We start from the raw sequence: 14,453 nt of genomic DNA, 5'->3' as shown, positions 1-14,453 counted from the left end.
TCGGGAGGCAAGGGCCTGTGGGGCCAGTGCCAGGCCCCCTGCCCACCTCACGGGAACTGCCTGTCCCCGGTGCCACGTGGCAGAGACGTGTCATGACGTCTTGTGCTCGGCCCCTTCTCGCTGCGGGGGCTTGGTTTTCCCAGCACAGCGTCCTGGGGCTGCTTCCAGGCGGGTGGCCGGTAGGCAGGGGCCCGGCTACCCCACCCCTCGCCTGCCCATGCCTGTTGCTCTGTGTTGTCCTTGTTGGTGACCCTGGCTGGACCCCTCTGGTGGTGCCCCTGGGCCCTCGGACCCTCTAGCTGACCTACAACTTGGAGGGCTCCCGAATACCCACTGCCTTAGAGCCGGAAGGTGGAGAAGGGAGACCAGGGCCCCGGGGCCATGACGGTGGGGTGAGGGGAGGAAGGTGGGAGGCCTGCAGACAGACAAGCGTTTCCAGTTCCTGGGGCACCACTGTCCTCCCCAGATGTGCACCCAGACCAGGCCACCGGCCCTGCCGAACCTGTGCCTGCCACCCCTTTCCTGTCCTGCAGGCCACCTACCCTCCCCCCTGCCCTCCCACCCCTCTCTCAGCAGTGTGCCTCCTCCGCCCTCTCTCCGTGGCCCCTTGGAGGGCTCACGCTTTCCTGCTCCTCTCTGTTGAAGACTTTGTTTCATTTTATTTAAACCAGGATCCCTCTTGGGCCACATCCAGGTATGTGTTCCAGGGCTGGGAGGGCGGGCTTAGTGTGTGTGAGCTCGGCCTGCACACGTGTCCACACACGCCTCACCACGCCAGCTCTCACCGGGCTGCCGTCAGAGCCAAGGCGGGCCCGACACAGGAAGCCCACGCCCCGCTCAGCACGGGCGCCCCGGGGCCGGCCAGGGTGCCGGTGCCCGCCCTCCGCAGTGGGGCACGGGCACCTGCACGTTCTTGACGCACCTGGGCGCCCCTGGCGCTGGGAGAGAGCCACACGTGCCCCGGAGTGTTTGTGTTTGGAGCACTGACTCCTCAGCCACCGCCCGGGAGCAGCGGTGGTTCCGAAAGCTGGCGGGGGCTGTGCCTGGGCCCGGAGGAGGCAGGGAGGAGCATGCCGGCCCTCGGCTGTGACTCCTTGAGGTGGGAACGAGAGCAGCGCAGTGGCCAGGAGGGTGTGTTTGCCCCTGGATGTCCCACAAGAGCAAAGTCACAGGGGTGTCAGGGGTGTCAGAGGAACAGTTGGGACCAAGATCCCACTCAGGGCTGCATCCCTGGAGGTCCCAGGCTGACAGCAGGGCAGTGGGGCTCCAAGCCCCTTACCGGTCCCTTCGGGATGACATGTTACAAATCCAAAAGATGCTCAGGCACATGGTGAATAAGGCTGTCACCAACGGGAGTCATGGGGACCTTTTTACTGAGTTATGTTTCCAGCCCAAGTCCCTTGGCCTAGAAGGGCGGCACCATCTCCCTGCTGCTCCTGCTGCTTCTCTGTGCACTGTGACACCCGTGCCAGGTGAGGACGGGACGTCCTGTCCACGCCCTGCCAGGAAGGGGCATTCTCTGCACTTAAATTCGCAGGCACAGAGGCGCCTGGTCCCCACAGCACCCTAGAGCCTGAGGGCACCCCAGGCTGCTTGGCCACCTCCACAGGGCTGGTAGCCCCAGGCATGACCCTGTCTTCTCTGGGCCTCTAGTGGCCCCTGTGCCCCCCTCCCCTCAGGGAACCTAGCAGGACGAGACCAGGGACTAGCACTGAGGTGTCCCCAACGATTTTATTATAAAGAAAAACAAGACTTCCACTTGGCTGCAGCCCCTGCCTCAGAGGCTGTGAGCACCTGTCACAGGGACCTGTCCCATTTTGCCCATCTGAAGGCCAGAACCAGGGAAAGGGCCCCCTGTCCTGCCAAGCAAAAGGGGGCCTGAGGTACCCAGGGTAAGACTGGGAGGGACTCCCAGGCAGTGCTGACCCGCCAGGCCAGGAGGCTGCCCACCCCACCCCCTCTGCCCTCTGCCCTCTGCCCCCGCCTGGGCTGGCTCCCTTCCCTTCACACCACACTCTCCTCCAGCCGCTCCGCACTGCCCCCCACCCCCCGGCACCCTGCAGTGAGCAGCCCCCCATGCACAGAGTGGCTCCGTCGGGCCCAGGCCCCCCCGAGGCGCCTGGCATAACCGTAGCACCCGCCAGTGTCTCCCAGGTCCAGGGAGCAGCTACGCTGGGGGCGAGGCGGGGGGCTCCGTGGCGGGTGCACCTTGGGTGTGGGGCTGGGGCCTCCGTTGGTCTGCGATTGGACGTGGCTGAGCTTGAGGGGGAGGCGGCCATTCCCGGCCCCCCGGCCCCGAACCAGCAAGGCCACAGTGAAGACCAGTAAGGCAGCCACCAACACACCCCCCACAGCCACGGTCAGGGTCCCGCCCAGCACGTGGGCCTGCAGGGCGTGGCACAGGGGTGTGGCTGGCAGCGTGGAAAAGTGGGCACAGCCCAGCAGCCTGGTGGCGGTGAGGTCGGAAGGCCCAGCAGCAGGTGACAGGGCCAGCAGGCAGAGGTCATAGTCGGCACCGGGGACCAGGTGCTTCAGAAGGAAGTGGTGGCTGGAGGCTGGGACGATCCTGCGGGCAAGAGCAAGTGGTCAGAGCCCAGATTGGGGTCCAGGCCCTCATCCCCACCTCCCCATGGCCACAAAACCTCAAAGCCCCCTTCACAGCCCACCCACCCAGTGCTACCATCATGTACCCCCAGGTCCCAGCTCTGAACACTCCACACCCCTTTCCCCAAGACCACATGGGCCTCTGTGTTTAAGGAGGCAGAGAAACCAAAACAGGCATGTGTGGCACTGGAGATGGTGTAAGGGGCCAGAGGTGTGCGAGCTGACACCCAGGCCCAGAGCCAGACGAGGCAGCCGTGGAGGAGCACATGCCAGAGGCAGAAACAATGCGCATGTGTGGGCCAAGCCCACGTGCTTAAACAGATACCAAGAGCCCAACATGGGAGGCCTCTGCACCTGCTTGGCCACATCTGAGAGACCTCGTGGGGCACAGCCTCCCTCCTCCCGTCACCCCCCACCTCCTCTCTCTGCTGCCTTGCCCTCCTCTCCCTCCTCCCCCTGCAACACCAATACCCCCCAGGTAGCTCAGAAGCTGAGGAAGGGTGTGGGGAAACCCCAAGGGGGGAGAAGGAGCAGGAGAGGTGGCCAAGCCCGGGAGGGGTGAGCAGGGCTCGGAGGGAAAGCGGCGGGGAGTGAAGCTGGGGTCACGGACCGCAAAGTGCATCCTCACCTGTAGATGAGGGTCTCGTCCTCACTGCTGTTGTACTGGATTTGGAACATCCACACAGGGTCCGCTGGCCGCCCTGGCCCCCAGCTCACAAGCCCCGAGGTGGCGGTCACCTCCGTCACCTGCACAGCTGGCTCAGACTCCAGTGTCCCCTCGCCCTCAGCAGCAGTACGGGCTGAGGCAGCGATGTCCGAGGGCCCTGGGCGGCCCCCCTCGGTGCTGCTGTTCCCACCATGGGGCAAGGCCAGCACCCGGAGTTCTACGTGGGCTGTGGCCTCGCCAGCAGGGTTGGTGGCAATGCAGGTATAGCCCCCTGCATCCCCCGAGCCCGTCACCCCAATCTCCAAGGTCCCATTGGGAAAAGCCCGGGCTCGGGAGGAGTTGCCAACCAGCCGATCATCAGGGCCGACCCAGTGCATGGTGGGCACGGGGTCGCCAAGGGCCCGGCACCGCAGTGTGGCCCGCTGGCCCTCCAGCACCCAGAGGCGCTGCGTGTGGCGGGCAATGAGGGGTGGCTCACAGGAGAACTCGCCCTCTGGCACTGCCCAGAAGTAGCGGCCAGCCAGGCCTGGTGGAGAGGCGCACGTCTCCAGGTCATCGGGCCGGGCCAGCCGCCGCAGCCACAGCAGCTCACAGTTGCAGTGCAGGGGGTTCCCGCTGAAGCTCAGCACCAGGGGGGCGGGGGAGGCCTCGGCGTCACGGCCCCGGGAGAAGAGTGGGTCAGGTGCCAGCGTGGCCAGGCGGTTGGAGGTGAGGTCGAGACGGGAGAGCTGGCTGAGTTGGGCAAAGGCGCCCGGGGGCAGTGCATCAATGAGGTTGTGGTCCAGGTTGAGGGTGTGCAGGGCGGGCATGGCACCGATGCCGGCCCAGGGCACCTGCCGCAGGTTGTTGTAGGACAGGTCCAGGTCCTCCAAGCTGTCCAGGAAGTCGTCGAAGGCCCCTGGCGCAATACGGCCCAGCTGGTTGCCGCTGAGGATGAGGTGCTGCAGGTTGATGGGGCCTCGCAGGCTACCAGTGCCCAGCTCCACCAGCCTGTTGCCGTCCAGGTGCAGGGAGCGCAGGCTCTCTAGGTCCCCGAAGGCGCGGGCCCCAATGCGGGTGATGGCATTGCGGGACAGCGTCAGGTCTACCAGCCCTGTCATGTTGCGGAAGTCTGGTGGCCCCAAGGCCTGGATGAAGTTGTCAGCCAGACGCAGCTCCACTGTGCGCCGGTCCACGTTGGGAGGCACAAACAGCAGGCCTCGGTGGGCACAGAGTGTGCTGAGTGACTCGGACAGGTTCTGGCAGACACAGGGCAGTGGGCAGGCGGCAGCTCCACTGGCCAGCAGCAGCAGCAGGAGTGGTGGGGCCATGGTGAGCGCCCTGTAGGGAAGGGTCACAGCCCAGGCACAAGTAGGGCTGGCACAGGTGCCCACTTGCCCCAGGGCCCGGTTCCAGGGGCCAGCTTTGAGAGGCCTGGCCTGGGGCTAGGGTCAGGGTCAAAGGCCCAAAGGGCTCCCCAAGGCTGAGAGAAGGCTCGGGTTTGTAGGGCCAAGCCCCCCAGAGTAAAGGTGACACTCCCCAAGCAGTTAGGGGGAGTCCAGGCTCCGGGGACAAGGTGAGACATGAGGCAGGAAGCGGAGGTGGCCGTGGAGCAGGGAGGGTCCGGGAACTTCCTTTCCCTGGCGTCCCCTGGAATCGCCAGCATCCCTTCCGCACCATCCCCTCCCCCGCCTGGGAAGGTGCCCCCACAAACCCCTCCCGAGGCCCATTGCCCCTCCCTTGCCAACTCCCACACTGTCCCCCACGGCCCCCTCACCTGGTGTCCGTAGCTCAGGGGGCGCGGGCCGGCCTCCCCGTGGGCCCGGCCGGCCCCCGCCGACTCCAGGCGGCTCTCCCGCGGGGGTGAGGCCCGGGGCTGACCAGCCGCCCGCCGCGTGCCCTCTGGCCCATGGCGCTCGGGCCCGCGGCCCCAGCTCACTCGGTTCCCGGCACCTTTTCCCGGCGCGGCTCGCGGCGGCGGCGGTGGCGGCGGCGGCGGCGACAGGCAGGAGGGTGCGCGCCAACGAGCACGCGCACCGCGGACAGGCACGTGGAGAGCTGACGGGGAGGGGCGCGCAGGGATCCACCCGGGCCCAGGCAGGCTCCCGAGGTCACGGGGACACGCGGCCACTGCAGCGCCCACGGGTGGCTCCTGGTCACGCCCGAGGCCCGGGCCGGCGCGGACCCGCCGCGTAGCCCCGGGGCGCTGCCGCAGCGCACTCACCCTGGTACTGGCGCGCGCGCCCCCGGCCACCCTGGCGCCCCGGCATCCTGCACCGCACGGGCGCCTGCTGCCGCTGCGCGAACCGTCACTCTGCAGAAAGCCAGACAAAGCGCCAGCTCGCGGGCCCCTTCACCATCTCCCAGAGAGAAGAGTCTTTGTCACATGTCGCTGGGCACCCTCCCCAACACACCCACACATGCCTACACACCCACACGTCCCCGCACCCACAGGCAGGGCCGGGCGCAAACCCGCACTGTTGCTGGGACCCTCGCATTCACAGCCTTACGCTGAAGGTCATAACCGTTCTGCATCACTGAGTCACGTGGAGGGTCCACAGCAGGCACGGGCCCTGTAGGGGGTTAAGGGGGCAGGGTTGGGGGCGATGCGCCCCGGCGGGGCTGCTGCGGGGTGGGGCCGAGAGGGCTCGGCCTCCTGGCTGGCGCTGTGCCCCGCCCCCGCCCCGGCCCCTCCCTCCTCCTTCCCCGGCTCCCCGCCCCGCCTGGCGCGCTCGGGAGCCAACCGGTCCCCGCCTCCGGCCCGATTGGTCTGTGCGCCGCGGTTTCCCAGCAGGCCGGCGGTGGCACGCTGTTTGAAGCTGTGCGTCAGTGATCCTGGCTGTACTGGCAGCCCCTCTCTCCCACTGCTCCCCCTACTGGACCACTTCCCCGGAGAGTGGCCCGGGACGAGATCCGCTCCGCCGAGAAACGGCTCCCGGAGTGTGTTTGTGGGCGGGGGTGGGGGATGAATTTCTGGCTTTCTGCCTCCGAGATCCCGGGCTTTGGTGGGGGCGCTCAGGGCTCAGAACCAGGTCCGGCACCCCAGTCGGGAAACAAGGGAAGTCACTTCCCCCACCCCAAATATCTCCCGGTCTTCAGGCTACCCAGATCCCTCCCATGCCCTGTTCCTTTCCCTTCCCTCAGGGAAACAGACTGATGTCTAATACTGCCTGATACACCAAGTAAACTTGAGCAAGTTATTTAACCACTGAAAACAATTTCCTTATCTAGGCCAAGGGGTATTGATTATGTGTACTTCAGAGGAGAAGAAATAAGGCAGCCTGTGAGGGGCTCAGCCACCTGGCAGCTGGAAGCCATTCTTACTATTGCTACTCCCCGGGCCTCAGCTGTTGCATTTGTAAAACGGAAGCACCTGGGTTCTAGCCCAAGTCAACCCTGATGCTCAGTGGCTTCAGGTGTCTCCTTGTTCCTTTTCTCCCATCAGTGGTGTTTTCATTCATTCTAAACATACATGTTTCCTTGCATCCATCATGTGCCACACTCTGCGGGGAGCTGGGGGACATCAGGAACCAGATGGGCCTGGTTTCTGCCCCCATGGAGCAAACTCCATGCAGTACAGATGGGATGACAGATCCTCCAAAAAGCAAAAGGGGGCGGGGTCTACAAAAGGGAAATGCAGTGAGGTGGAGAGGCCTCTGAGGATCCTTCTCACTCCTGTGTGATTCTAGATTCTTTAGATGGTTTAACTGGTTTCCTCTTCCCAAATGCCGTGCCTTGGCCCAGTTGAAATGTCCCCATCTCTTTAAAAGGAGCATGGACTAGTCTCAGGGACAGACAGGCAGACCTGTCACACCAGACAAGGCAATGTTGGCTGAGCCCCATGCTGCAGTGGCCACCAGGGGGATAATGGTTGGGGAGGCACCCTTCCCATTCAGGTCTCCAGATGATAGGAATTCTGGGGGAACAGGCAGAATCTCTCAGAGTAGCAACAGGGCCCAGCGGCCCATCCTGGGCCTGGAGTCCCTACTGAAGGTGCCAGCAGAAATCATGAGTGGGTGACACCCTGAGATGCCTTCTCTGAAGTGACAGCCAGGCTGTAGCCTGTGGTCAAAGACATGCATGCTGGAATCCCATCCACCTGAACTTGCAGTCATGGGGTATCTCTCAACGCTGCCTCCCAGGCCCTACATGGCCTCTAAGTTGGACTTACCACCCCAGCTTCCTGCTGTCACCCAGCTGTTTAATGAGCAGAACTGAGGACCCTTGTGTACAAAGCATGTGGACACCAGCCCCTCAGACAGCACCCCTGCCCGTAAAGCCTCCCAGGCAGGTGAGAAATGGAGAGAAGCAAAAGATGATGAGGCCGAGGGAGGGGCTTTCCAGCAGCTGTCCCACAAAGTCCTAGAAAGTGGAGCATACAGCTCCTCTGTGAGGGCAGGAGGTGAGGACAAAGAAGGCCTTCCAGGTTCAGATTTCCAGGAAAAGCTTACCAGGCAGGTGCAGAGGTGTGGAGGTGTGAGAGCACAAGGCAAGTTTTGTGTGACTAGAGGTGACCATGACAGGGGAACCTGGTAAAGACATGGCCTGAGGGCACAGGGTCACAGAGTCTAGAGATGACTGTGGTAGAGTTGTCTGGCTTGACCAGTGACACAGGAATGGGTGGTGAGGTGGATGGAACATAGGTTTTGGTAACTGGGTAGATGGTGACACCCACCAGGAGGCAGAGGAGGACTGGGTGAGGGAGGCTGATTTTGGTCCTGATGAGCTTGTGTGAAGGACACACAAGGTAGAGGTCTCCAGGAGGGGTTTCCACTTTGGGTCTGGAGCTGGAGGCTCAGGACAAGGCCACCCAAGGGGACTGTGCTGTGTGAGGAGAGGAGGCCCAGGGACAGCCCTGAGAATTCCTACCTGCAGGGGTGGGAGGAGCCCCCAGTGGAGACTAGGGAGGGAGGAGGAGGGGAGCAAGATGTCGTGGAAGCCCAGAGAATGTCCAGGTGGGAGCTGTTAGCAGGAGACAGTGGGAAAGTGTCTGCTGGGCTTCACTGGAAGTGGGGACCTCAGTGAGAATATCATTGTGGCCGTGTGCTGTGGGGGGGGGGTGGGTTTGTTAGAGGTAGGGGCTGCTCTGAAGAAGCGTGGCTGGGAGGGCAGAGGGTGGTTGCTTTATGCCACAGTGCTGTGGGAAAGGCCGAATCGGTTTTCCAGGGAAGGGATCCCTGAGGAGGGATGAGGTGGGATTCAGCACAGGCTCCAGGGTGAGCAAGGAGAGAGGAATGGGCTCAGGCCCCTGACAGCTTAAGGGACTCTGCCAGAATGGGGGTGGGGTGAGATGGGGAAACGCCACTCCACAGAGAAGCTTGAACCTCAGCCTGGTATCCTGGGGAACTTGGGAAGCTGTGCTAGCCTAGATGGCACCTTCAGTCTCTCCTTTCCCTGTCCATGCTGCCCAGTGACACCCTCCCACCCGCCTCTGTCCTGCAGACCAACATCCCCTTCCTGCAGAATGTGCTCAACAACCAGCAGTTCCTGGCAGGCACCGTGGACACCCAGTTCATCGATGAGAACCCGGAGCTATTCCAGCTGCGGCCTGCACAGAACCGGGCCCAGAAGCTGCTGCACTACCTCGGTCCGGCCCCGAGACTGCCCCCCCTCCCCTCCCAGATGCCTTGCTTCTGGCGCCCCGCCTCCCCAACCCAGAGAGCTTCTAAGCACCCCTGCCCGTCCCCAGTCTGGTCCTGTGCCTTCCTCCTTTGCTTCACCCCACCCGCCCTCCTTGCTCTGATCTTAGAGGCCCCCCTTTTCTATCCATGTGGCCCTCAATAGGTCCCCACTGCCTGGACCCAGGAGGCCCTGGCTTTGGAGAGGACAGGGGCCAGCTGGAAGACCAGGGATCCTGGAGGAATCCCCTGATCCCCGGGCCCAACTACTCTCACTTCTGCCCTCAACTCAGACTTTGCCCAGCCTGCCCTGACCTGCTGCCCGCTCTCTCCCCAGGACACGTCATGGTGAATGGCCCAACCACCCCAATCCCTGTCAAGGCCAGCCCCAGCCCCACGGACCCTATTGTCCCTACAGTGCCCATAGGTAGGTGAGATTAATTTTGCCAACTTGTAGGGGAGACAGCGAGGAGGCTGCCCCCTGAAGGATGGGTGCTAATGCCCTGGTCTGCCCTAGGCCCACCCCCAGCTGGTTTCAGAGACATCCTGCTGCGGGAGGGTCCTGAGGGCTTTGCTCGAGCAGTGCGGAACCACCAGGGGCTGCTGCTGATGGACACGACCTTCAGGGACGCTCACCAGTCACTGCTGGCCACTCGTGTGCGAACCCACGATCTCAAAAAGATCTCTCCCTATGTTGCCCACAACTTCAGCAAGCTCTTCAGCATGGAGAACTGGGGAGGTAGGCTGGAGGAAGGACGGAATGTGGTATCCACCGTACAGGCAAGCCACTGGGGCTTTCCAGAAGTTGGAGATGTTAACACCTAGGGAACCAGTGAGAACTGAACAAGGCACAGCATTCATTTGTTTAGCAAATGGTGACTGGTGCCCACTCTGGCCAGGCCTGGTGCCAGCATGAGATCTTAGAGCTGAGGCCCAGGCAGCTCAAGAGTCAGAGAGGAGATTCCAGCCTCTTAGTTAATTATAGCACAGAGAATTGGGTGTGGGGGCTCTGAAAGGGAGCACAGTGAGGCTGAGCTGCCCCGAGAGATCAGCAAAGGGCAAAGTCTGCAGGGGTTGGGGCTGGGATGTGCAGAACCCTGAGGATGAGTAGGGTTTGGTGTTAGGGCCAGAGGCTCAGGCTGCAGAGCTGCGGGGCATGGTGGGGTCCCCAGGACCTGCAGGGCTGACCTGGGCTTCTCGGTTCCTGTGCAGGAGCTACATTTGATGTTGCAATGCGCTTCCTGTACGAGTGCCCTTGGCGGCGGTTGCAGGAGCTCCGGGAACTCATCCCCAATATCCCATTCCAGATGCTGCTGCGGGGTGCCAATGCCGTGGGCTACACCAACTACCCTGACAATGTGGTCTTCAAGTGAGCCTGGGGTGGGGTGGGCAGACACTGTACAGGACCCAGGCCACAATGCAATGGCCTGTGCTCCCCACAGTGGGCTTGAAACCAAGTTTCTCACCAGCTGTATCCAGCAGGGGCTGCTAAATTAGTCAGAGAATTGGAAGGGCTTCAGTGGAGGCGCCAGGAGGGCAGATGACTCGCCCCAAGCCACATAGTGTAGAGCTGGGGTTGGAAACCTCAGCCTGCCATTTCTTTGCAAAGCAAAGAATCCCCAGCTGATCCTTCTGACCTGGGCAGACTGAGCTGTGCCGCACATGACTGGCACAGACAGCTCTCCTCCTTGCCCAATGCCTCTGGAGCGACCCTGCCCAGCCCAAACTGCCCTGGAGAGGCCTTGTCCCCACTGCGGTGCCCCCCTAGCTCTGTGGGTGCCAGGCACCCTGCCAGGCCAGACTCTCAGGTCTTATTCCCTGGGAGTTGCAGGTGGGTCAGGAGCCAGAAAAGGATGTGCCCAGAGGAGTGGGATAGAGCTAACCCCTGTGCTCTCCTACCAACTCAGGTTCTGTGAGGTGGCCAAGGAGAACGGCATGGATGTCTTCAGGGTCTTTGACTCCCTCAACTACTTGCCCAACCTGCTGCTGGGCATGGAGGCGGTGGGCAGTGCTGGTGGTGTGGTGGAGGCTGCCATCTCCTACACGGGCGATGTGGCTGACCCCAGCCGCACCAAATACTCTCTGCAGTACTACATGGGCTTGGCTGAAGAGCTAGTGCGGGCTGGCACCCACATCCTGTGCATCAAGGTGCCTGGGCCCGGCCCACCCCTGGGAGTCTCCCCACTTGCTCATGTCTCCCTCTGCCTCCCCACCATCTCCCTCTTCTCCCCAACTGTGCACCCAGCATGCCCCCTCCTCAAGGTCTTTCTTTCTCCTCCGCTCTTCCCTCAGGACATGGCGGGGCTGCTGAAGCCAGCGGCCTGCACCATGCTGGTCAGCTCCCTCCGGGACCGCTTCCCTGACCTCCCACTGCACATCCACACCCACGACACGTCAGGGGCGGGCGTGGCAGCCATGCTGGCCTGTGCCCAGGCTGGGGCCGATGTGGTAGATGTGGCAGCTGACTCTATGTCCGGAATGACTTCACAGCCCAGCATGGGGGCCCTGGTGGCCTGTACCCGAAGGACTCCCCTGGACACAGGTGGGCACAGCAGCAGCCCATGGCCATTCCCCTCTCCAAGCGGCAGCCCTCAGGTCAGGATGGGCAGTCTCAGCAGAGTCGGGCGTATCCTAGAACCCAGATGTTCTTGCCAGGCCTTGCCTTCCATTACCCACATCTCAGATGGGGCCTGAGCTGGTCCTGGGGTCCTGGGAGGAGCACCTGGGAGCACATTTCTGAGCTCTCCCTTGCCTCTGGCCTCCCTGCAGGGGTGCCCCTGGAGCGTGTGTTTGACTACAGTGAGTACTGGGAGGGGGCCCGGGGGCTGTATGCAGCCTTTGACTGCACGGCCACTATGAAGTCTGGCAACTCGGATGTGTATGAGAACGAGATCCCAGGGGGCCAGTACACAAACCTGCACTTCCAGGCACACAGCATGGGGCTTGGCTCCAAGTTCAAGGAGGTCAAGAAGGCCTATGTGGAGGCCAACCAGATGCTGGGCGACCTCATCAAGGTGAGCCAGGCCCAGTGCTCTTACCCCTGCCTCTGGGCCTCTGTAAAATGGCTGGAACCCTCATCTAGGGGGCTCCTCTCCTCAGGTGACACCCTCCTCCAAGATCGTGGGGGACCTGGCCCAGTTTATGGTGCAGAATGGGTTGAGCCGGGCGGAGGCTGAAGCCCAGGCAGAAGAGCTGTCCTTTCCCCGCTCTGTGGTGGAGTTTCTGCAGGGCTACATCGGCATCCCTCACGGGGGGTTCCCTGAGCCCTTTCGCTCCAAGGTAAGGAAGGTCCAGCACAGTGTGAGGGTGGGAGTTGGGTCCAAGAATCAGGCCTGACCATCTGCTTTGCACCCCAGGTGCTAAAGGACCTGCCAAGGGTGGAGGGGCGGCCTGGAGCCTCCCTCCCTCCCCTGGATCTGCAGGCTCTGGAGAAGGAGCTGCTAGAGCGGCATGGGGAGGAGGTGACCCCGGAGGACGTGCTCTCAGCAGCCATGTACCCTGACGTCTTTGCCCACTTTAAGGACTTCACTGCTACCTTTGGCCCCCTGGACAGCCTCAATACCCGCCTCTTCCTGCAGGGACCCAAAATCGCAGAGGAGTTTGAGGTCAGTGGCTCTGGCCCCCATCTGCATGCCACCCCAGCACCCCTGCCATCCCTAAGGAGCCTACCACATCTGGAGCTCCAGGCTTTGGCTTGGCTGTCACTCGGCCTCATAAGCTGTGGGTTCACAAAGTACCCTTGAGAGACCAGGAATTAGGCCTTTACAAGTAAGGAGGTGAGACCCAGGGTGAGGGGACTTGCCTGGGACTAGGTCAGGGGGCTGCTCTCCTGCACTTGCCCCTACCCTTAGCTCTGAGCCTGCACGTCCTCCCTGCAGGTGGAGCTGGAGCGGGGCAAGACGCTGCACATCAAAGCCCTGGCCATAAGTGACCTGAACCGGGCTGGCCAGAGGCAGGTCTTCTTTGAGCTCAATGGGCAGCTGCGATCCATTCTGGTCAAGGACACTCAGGCCATGAAGGTACGGCTGCCCCAGGGCCAGCCAGGTGGTGGGGATGGGCAGAGCTGGTGTCTCATGTCCCCTCTGCCCTGTCTGCAGGAGATGCACTTCCACCCCAAGGCCCTGAAGGATGTGAAGGGTCAAATTGGGGCACCCATGCCTGGGAAGGTGATAGACATCAAGGTGGCAGCGGGGTCCAAGGTGGCCAAGGGACAGCCCCTGTGTGTGCTCAGCGCCATGAAGATGGAGACTGTAGTGACCTCGCCCATGGAGGGCACTGTCCGAAAGGTCCATGTGACCACAGACATGACACTGGAGGGTGACGACCTCATCCTGGAGATTGAGTGATCTTGCCCTGGACTGGCAGCCTGGCCATCCCCACCCCAAGCCTTCGAGACGCTGTGCTGCCAGGGCAGGCCCAGGCCAGCCAGTGCCCAGGGGCAGGAGGTCCCAGCCCTGGAGCTCCTGTCCTCAGCTGCCTGTAGCAGGAGACATGTCTGCAGTGGCCCATTCCCTTCCTCCTGCCATCTGTCCTTTCCCTGCTGGTGGACAGTTGCTCACATACTCATCTCTTGCCAAATAAGGGTCCCCTCCTTGCTGGAGATTACAGCTGGGGGCACAGGTGGGTCCCCTAGGACCCAGGGGAGCAGACTTGGGGATCCTACCTCCTGCAGGGGAGACCTAAATCCCAAGTCCTGAGAACTTTGCTCAATAAAGCTGGTTTTCCTCTGCTCTCCATTCTGGGTCCTGTGCAACCCACTCCACTCCTTATGCCACTCAGCAGAGAGGCAGGGCTGCTGCCTGGACTACCCCATGGGCAGGTCAGTTGTACCTTCCTCCTTGGAGGGTAGTGAGGATGACAACAGTGTGGCCCTGGTTTAAACCACTACTGAGTGCCTAGTATATACACACTCCAAACAAGACTAGCTAATTGTTACTGAGAGCTTGGACTGGGGAATGGGTTATTCTAAGCACTTAACACCTATTAACTTAAGGAGTCAATCTCCACCATTTTATAGACACAGTGGAGTCACAGGCAGGTTAAATAACTTGTCCAGGACCCCACAGCTAGTAAGAGGCAGAGAGGGCTCAAACCCAGGCTGTTGGTGGACCTGCTTCTCAAATACACTGATTTATTTTCTAAACCAACTTCCCACCCCTACTAATTCAGAACTAGATGCCGACAGACGCCATTTTCTAGGGGGCAGGTGAGACCCTTGGGTGTGAGTGTGAGGATTTTGGTGGAAGGTTAGCACTGGACTGAGGGTCAGGATCTAATCGTGCCCACACCCTACAACCAGCCCTTGGGACAATCCTAATCCTGCCCCGCAGTTCCCTCACCTGCGAGGTGGGACAGCAAACCTGCCTGTATCAATGCACCACCACACTGGGGAGGTAAGGATGGAGAGTGAAGAGAAAGGTTGGGTGGGGCACTGGTCTATTCCCGAGCGAAAGTGTAAGGAAGGAGAGGGATGGAGCCCAGATCCCCGGACCCTCAGGGAACCAGGCTGGAGGCACACCCCGTGCACCTGCCAGCCTAGCACTTGGCTACCACATCTAGTCTTTGGGGTGGGACTAGGCTGCCTT

The 14,453-nt window shown here is 62.0% G+C and overlaps 2 protein-coding genes across 6 annotated transcripts in view; one reads left to right on the top strand and one right to left on the bottom strand.

Annotated features, from left to right (window-relative positions):
- PC (pyruvate carboxylase) overlaps positions 1-13,604 on the top strand; it is a 91,267-nt gene extending 77,663 nt beyond the window's left edge. For all 5 annotated transcript variants that reach the window (XM_006210690.4, XM_072970393.1, XM_031690946.2 and 2 more), the window contains 11 exons: positions 8,693-8,837; positions 9,206-9,295; positions 9,386-9,607; positions 10,081-10,237; positions 10,776-11,016; positions 11,161-11,410; positions 11,638-11,882; positions 11,968-12,147; positions 12,225-12,473; positions 12,747-12,887; positions 12,966-13,604. In XM_006210690.4, the coding sequence (XP_006210752.1) occupies positions 8,693-8,837; positions 9,206-9,295; positions 9,386-9,607; positions 10,081-10,237; positions 10,776-11,016; positions 11,161-11,410; positions 11,638-11,882; positions 11,968-12,147; positions 12,225-12,473; positions 12,747-12,887; positions 12,966-13,214 (2,169 nt within the window). In that variant the 3' untranslated portion in view covers positions 13,215-13,604. The remainder of the gene's footprint in view (positions 1-8,692; positions 8,838-9,205; positions 9,296-9,385; positions 9,608-10,080; positions 10,238-10,775; positions 11,017-11,160; positions 11,411-11,637; positions 11,883-11,967; positions 12,148-12,224; positions 12,474-12,746; positions 12,888-12,965) is intronic.
- On the bottom strand, positions 1,713-5,902 carry LRFN4 (leucine rich repeat and fibronectin type III domain containing 4). Its single transcript, XM_006210687.4, has 3 exons — positions 5,028-5,902; positions 3,233-4,591; positions 1,713-2,566 (listed from the first exon to the last, which is right to left on the bottom strand). The coding sequence occupies exons 2-3, from the start codon at positions 4,579-4,581 to the stop codon at positions 2,005-2,007; spliced, it is 1,911 nt and encodes a 636-aa protein (XP_006210749.2). The 5' UTR covers positions 4,582-4,591; positions 5,028-5,902; the 3' UTR covers positions 1,713-2,004.
- Positions 13,605-14,453: the final 849 nt, after the last annotated feature.

This window comes from Vicugna pacos, chromosome 10, assembly GCF_048564905.1.
Source record: "Vicugna pacos chromosome 10, VicPac4, whole genome shotgun sequence".
Lineage (NCBI taxonomy): Eukaryota > Metazoa > Chordata > Mammalia > Artiodactyla > Camelidae > Vicugna > Vicugna pacos.
Note: the sequence above shows the minus strand (reverse complement) of the source record. Positions and strands in the feature narration are given on the sequence as shown.

Excerpts from the sequence above, each read along its gene's own strand:
- LRFN4 (XM_006210687.4), bottom strand. The coding sequence starts at position 4,581 with ATGGCCCCACCACTCCTGCTGCTGCTGCTGGCCAGTGGAGCTGCCGCC. Across the intron at positions 2,567-3,232 it reads GACGAGACCCTCATCTACAG|GATCGTCCCAGCCTCCAGCC; the intron begins GTGAGGATGCAC and ends TCTTGCCCGCAG.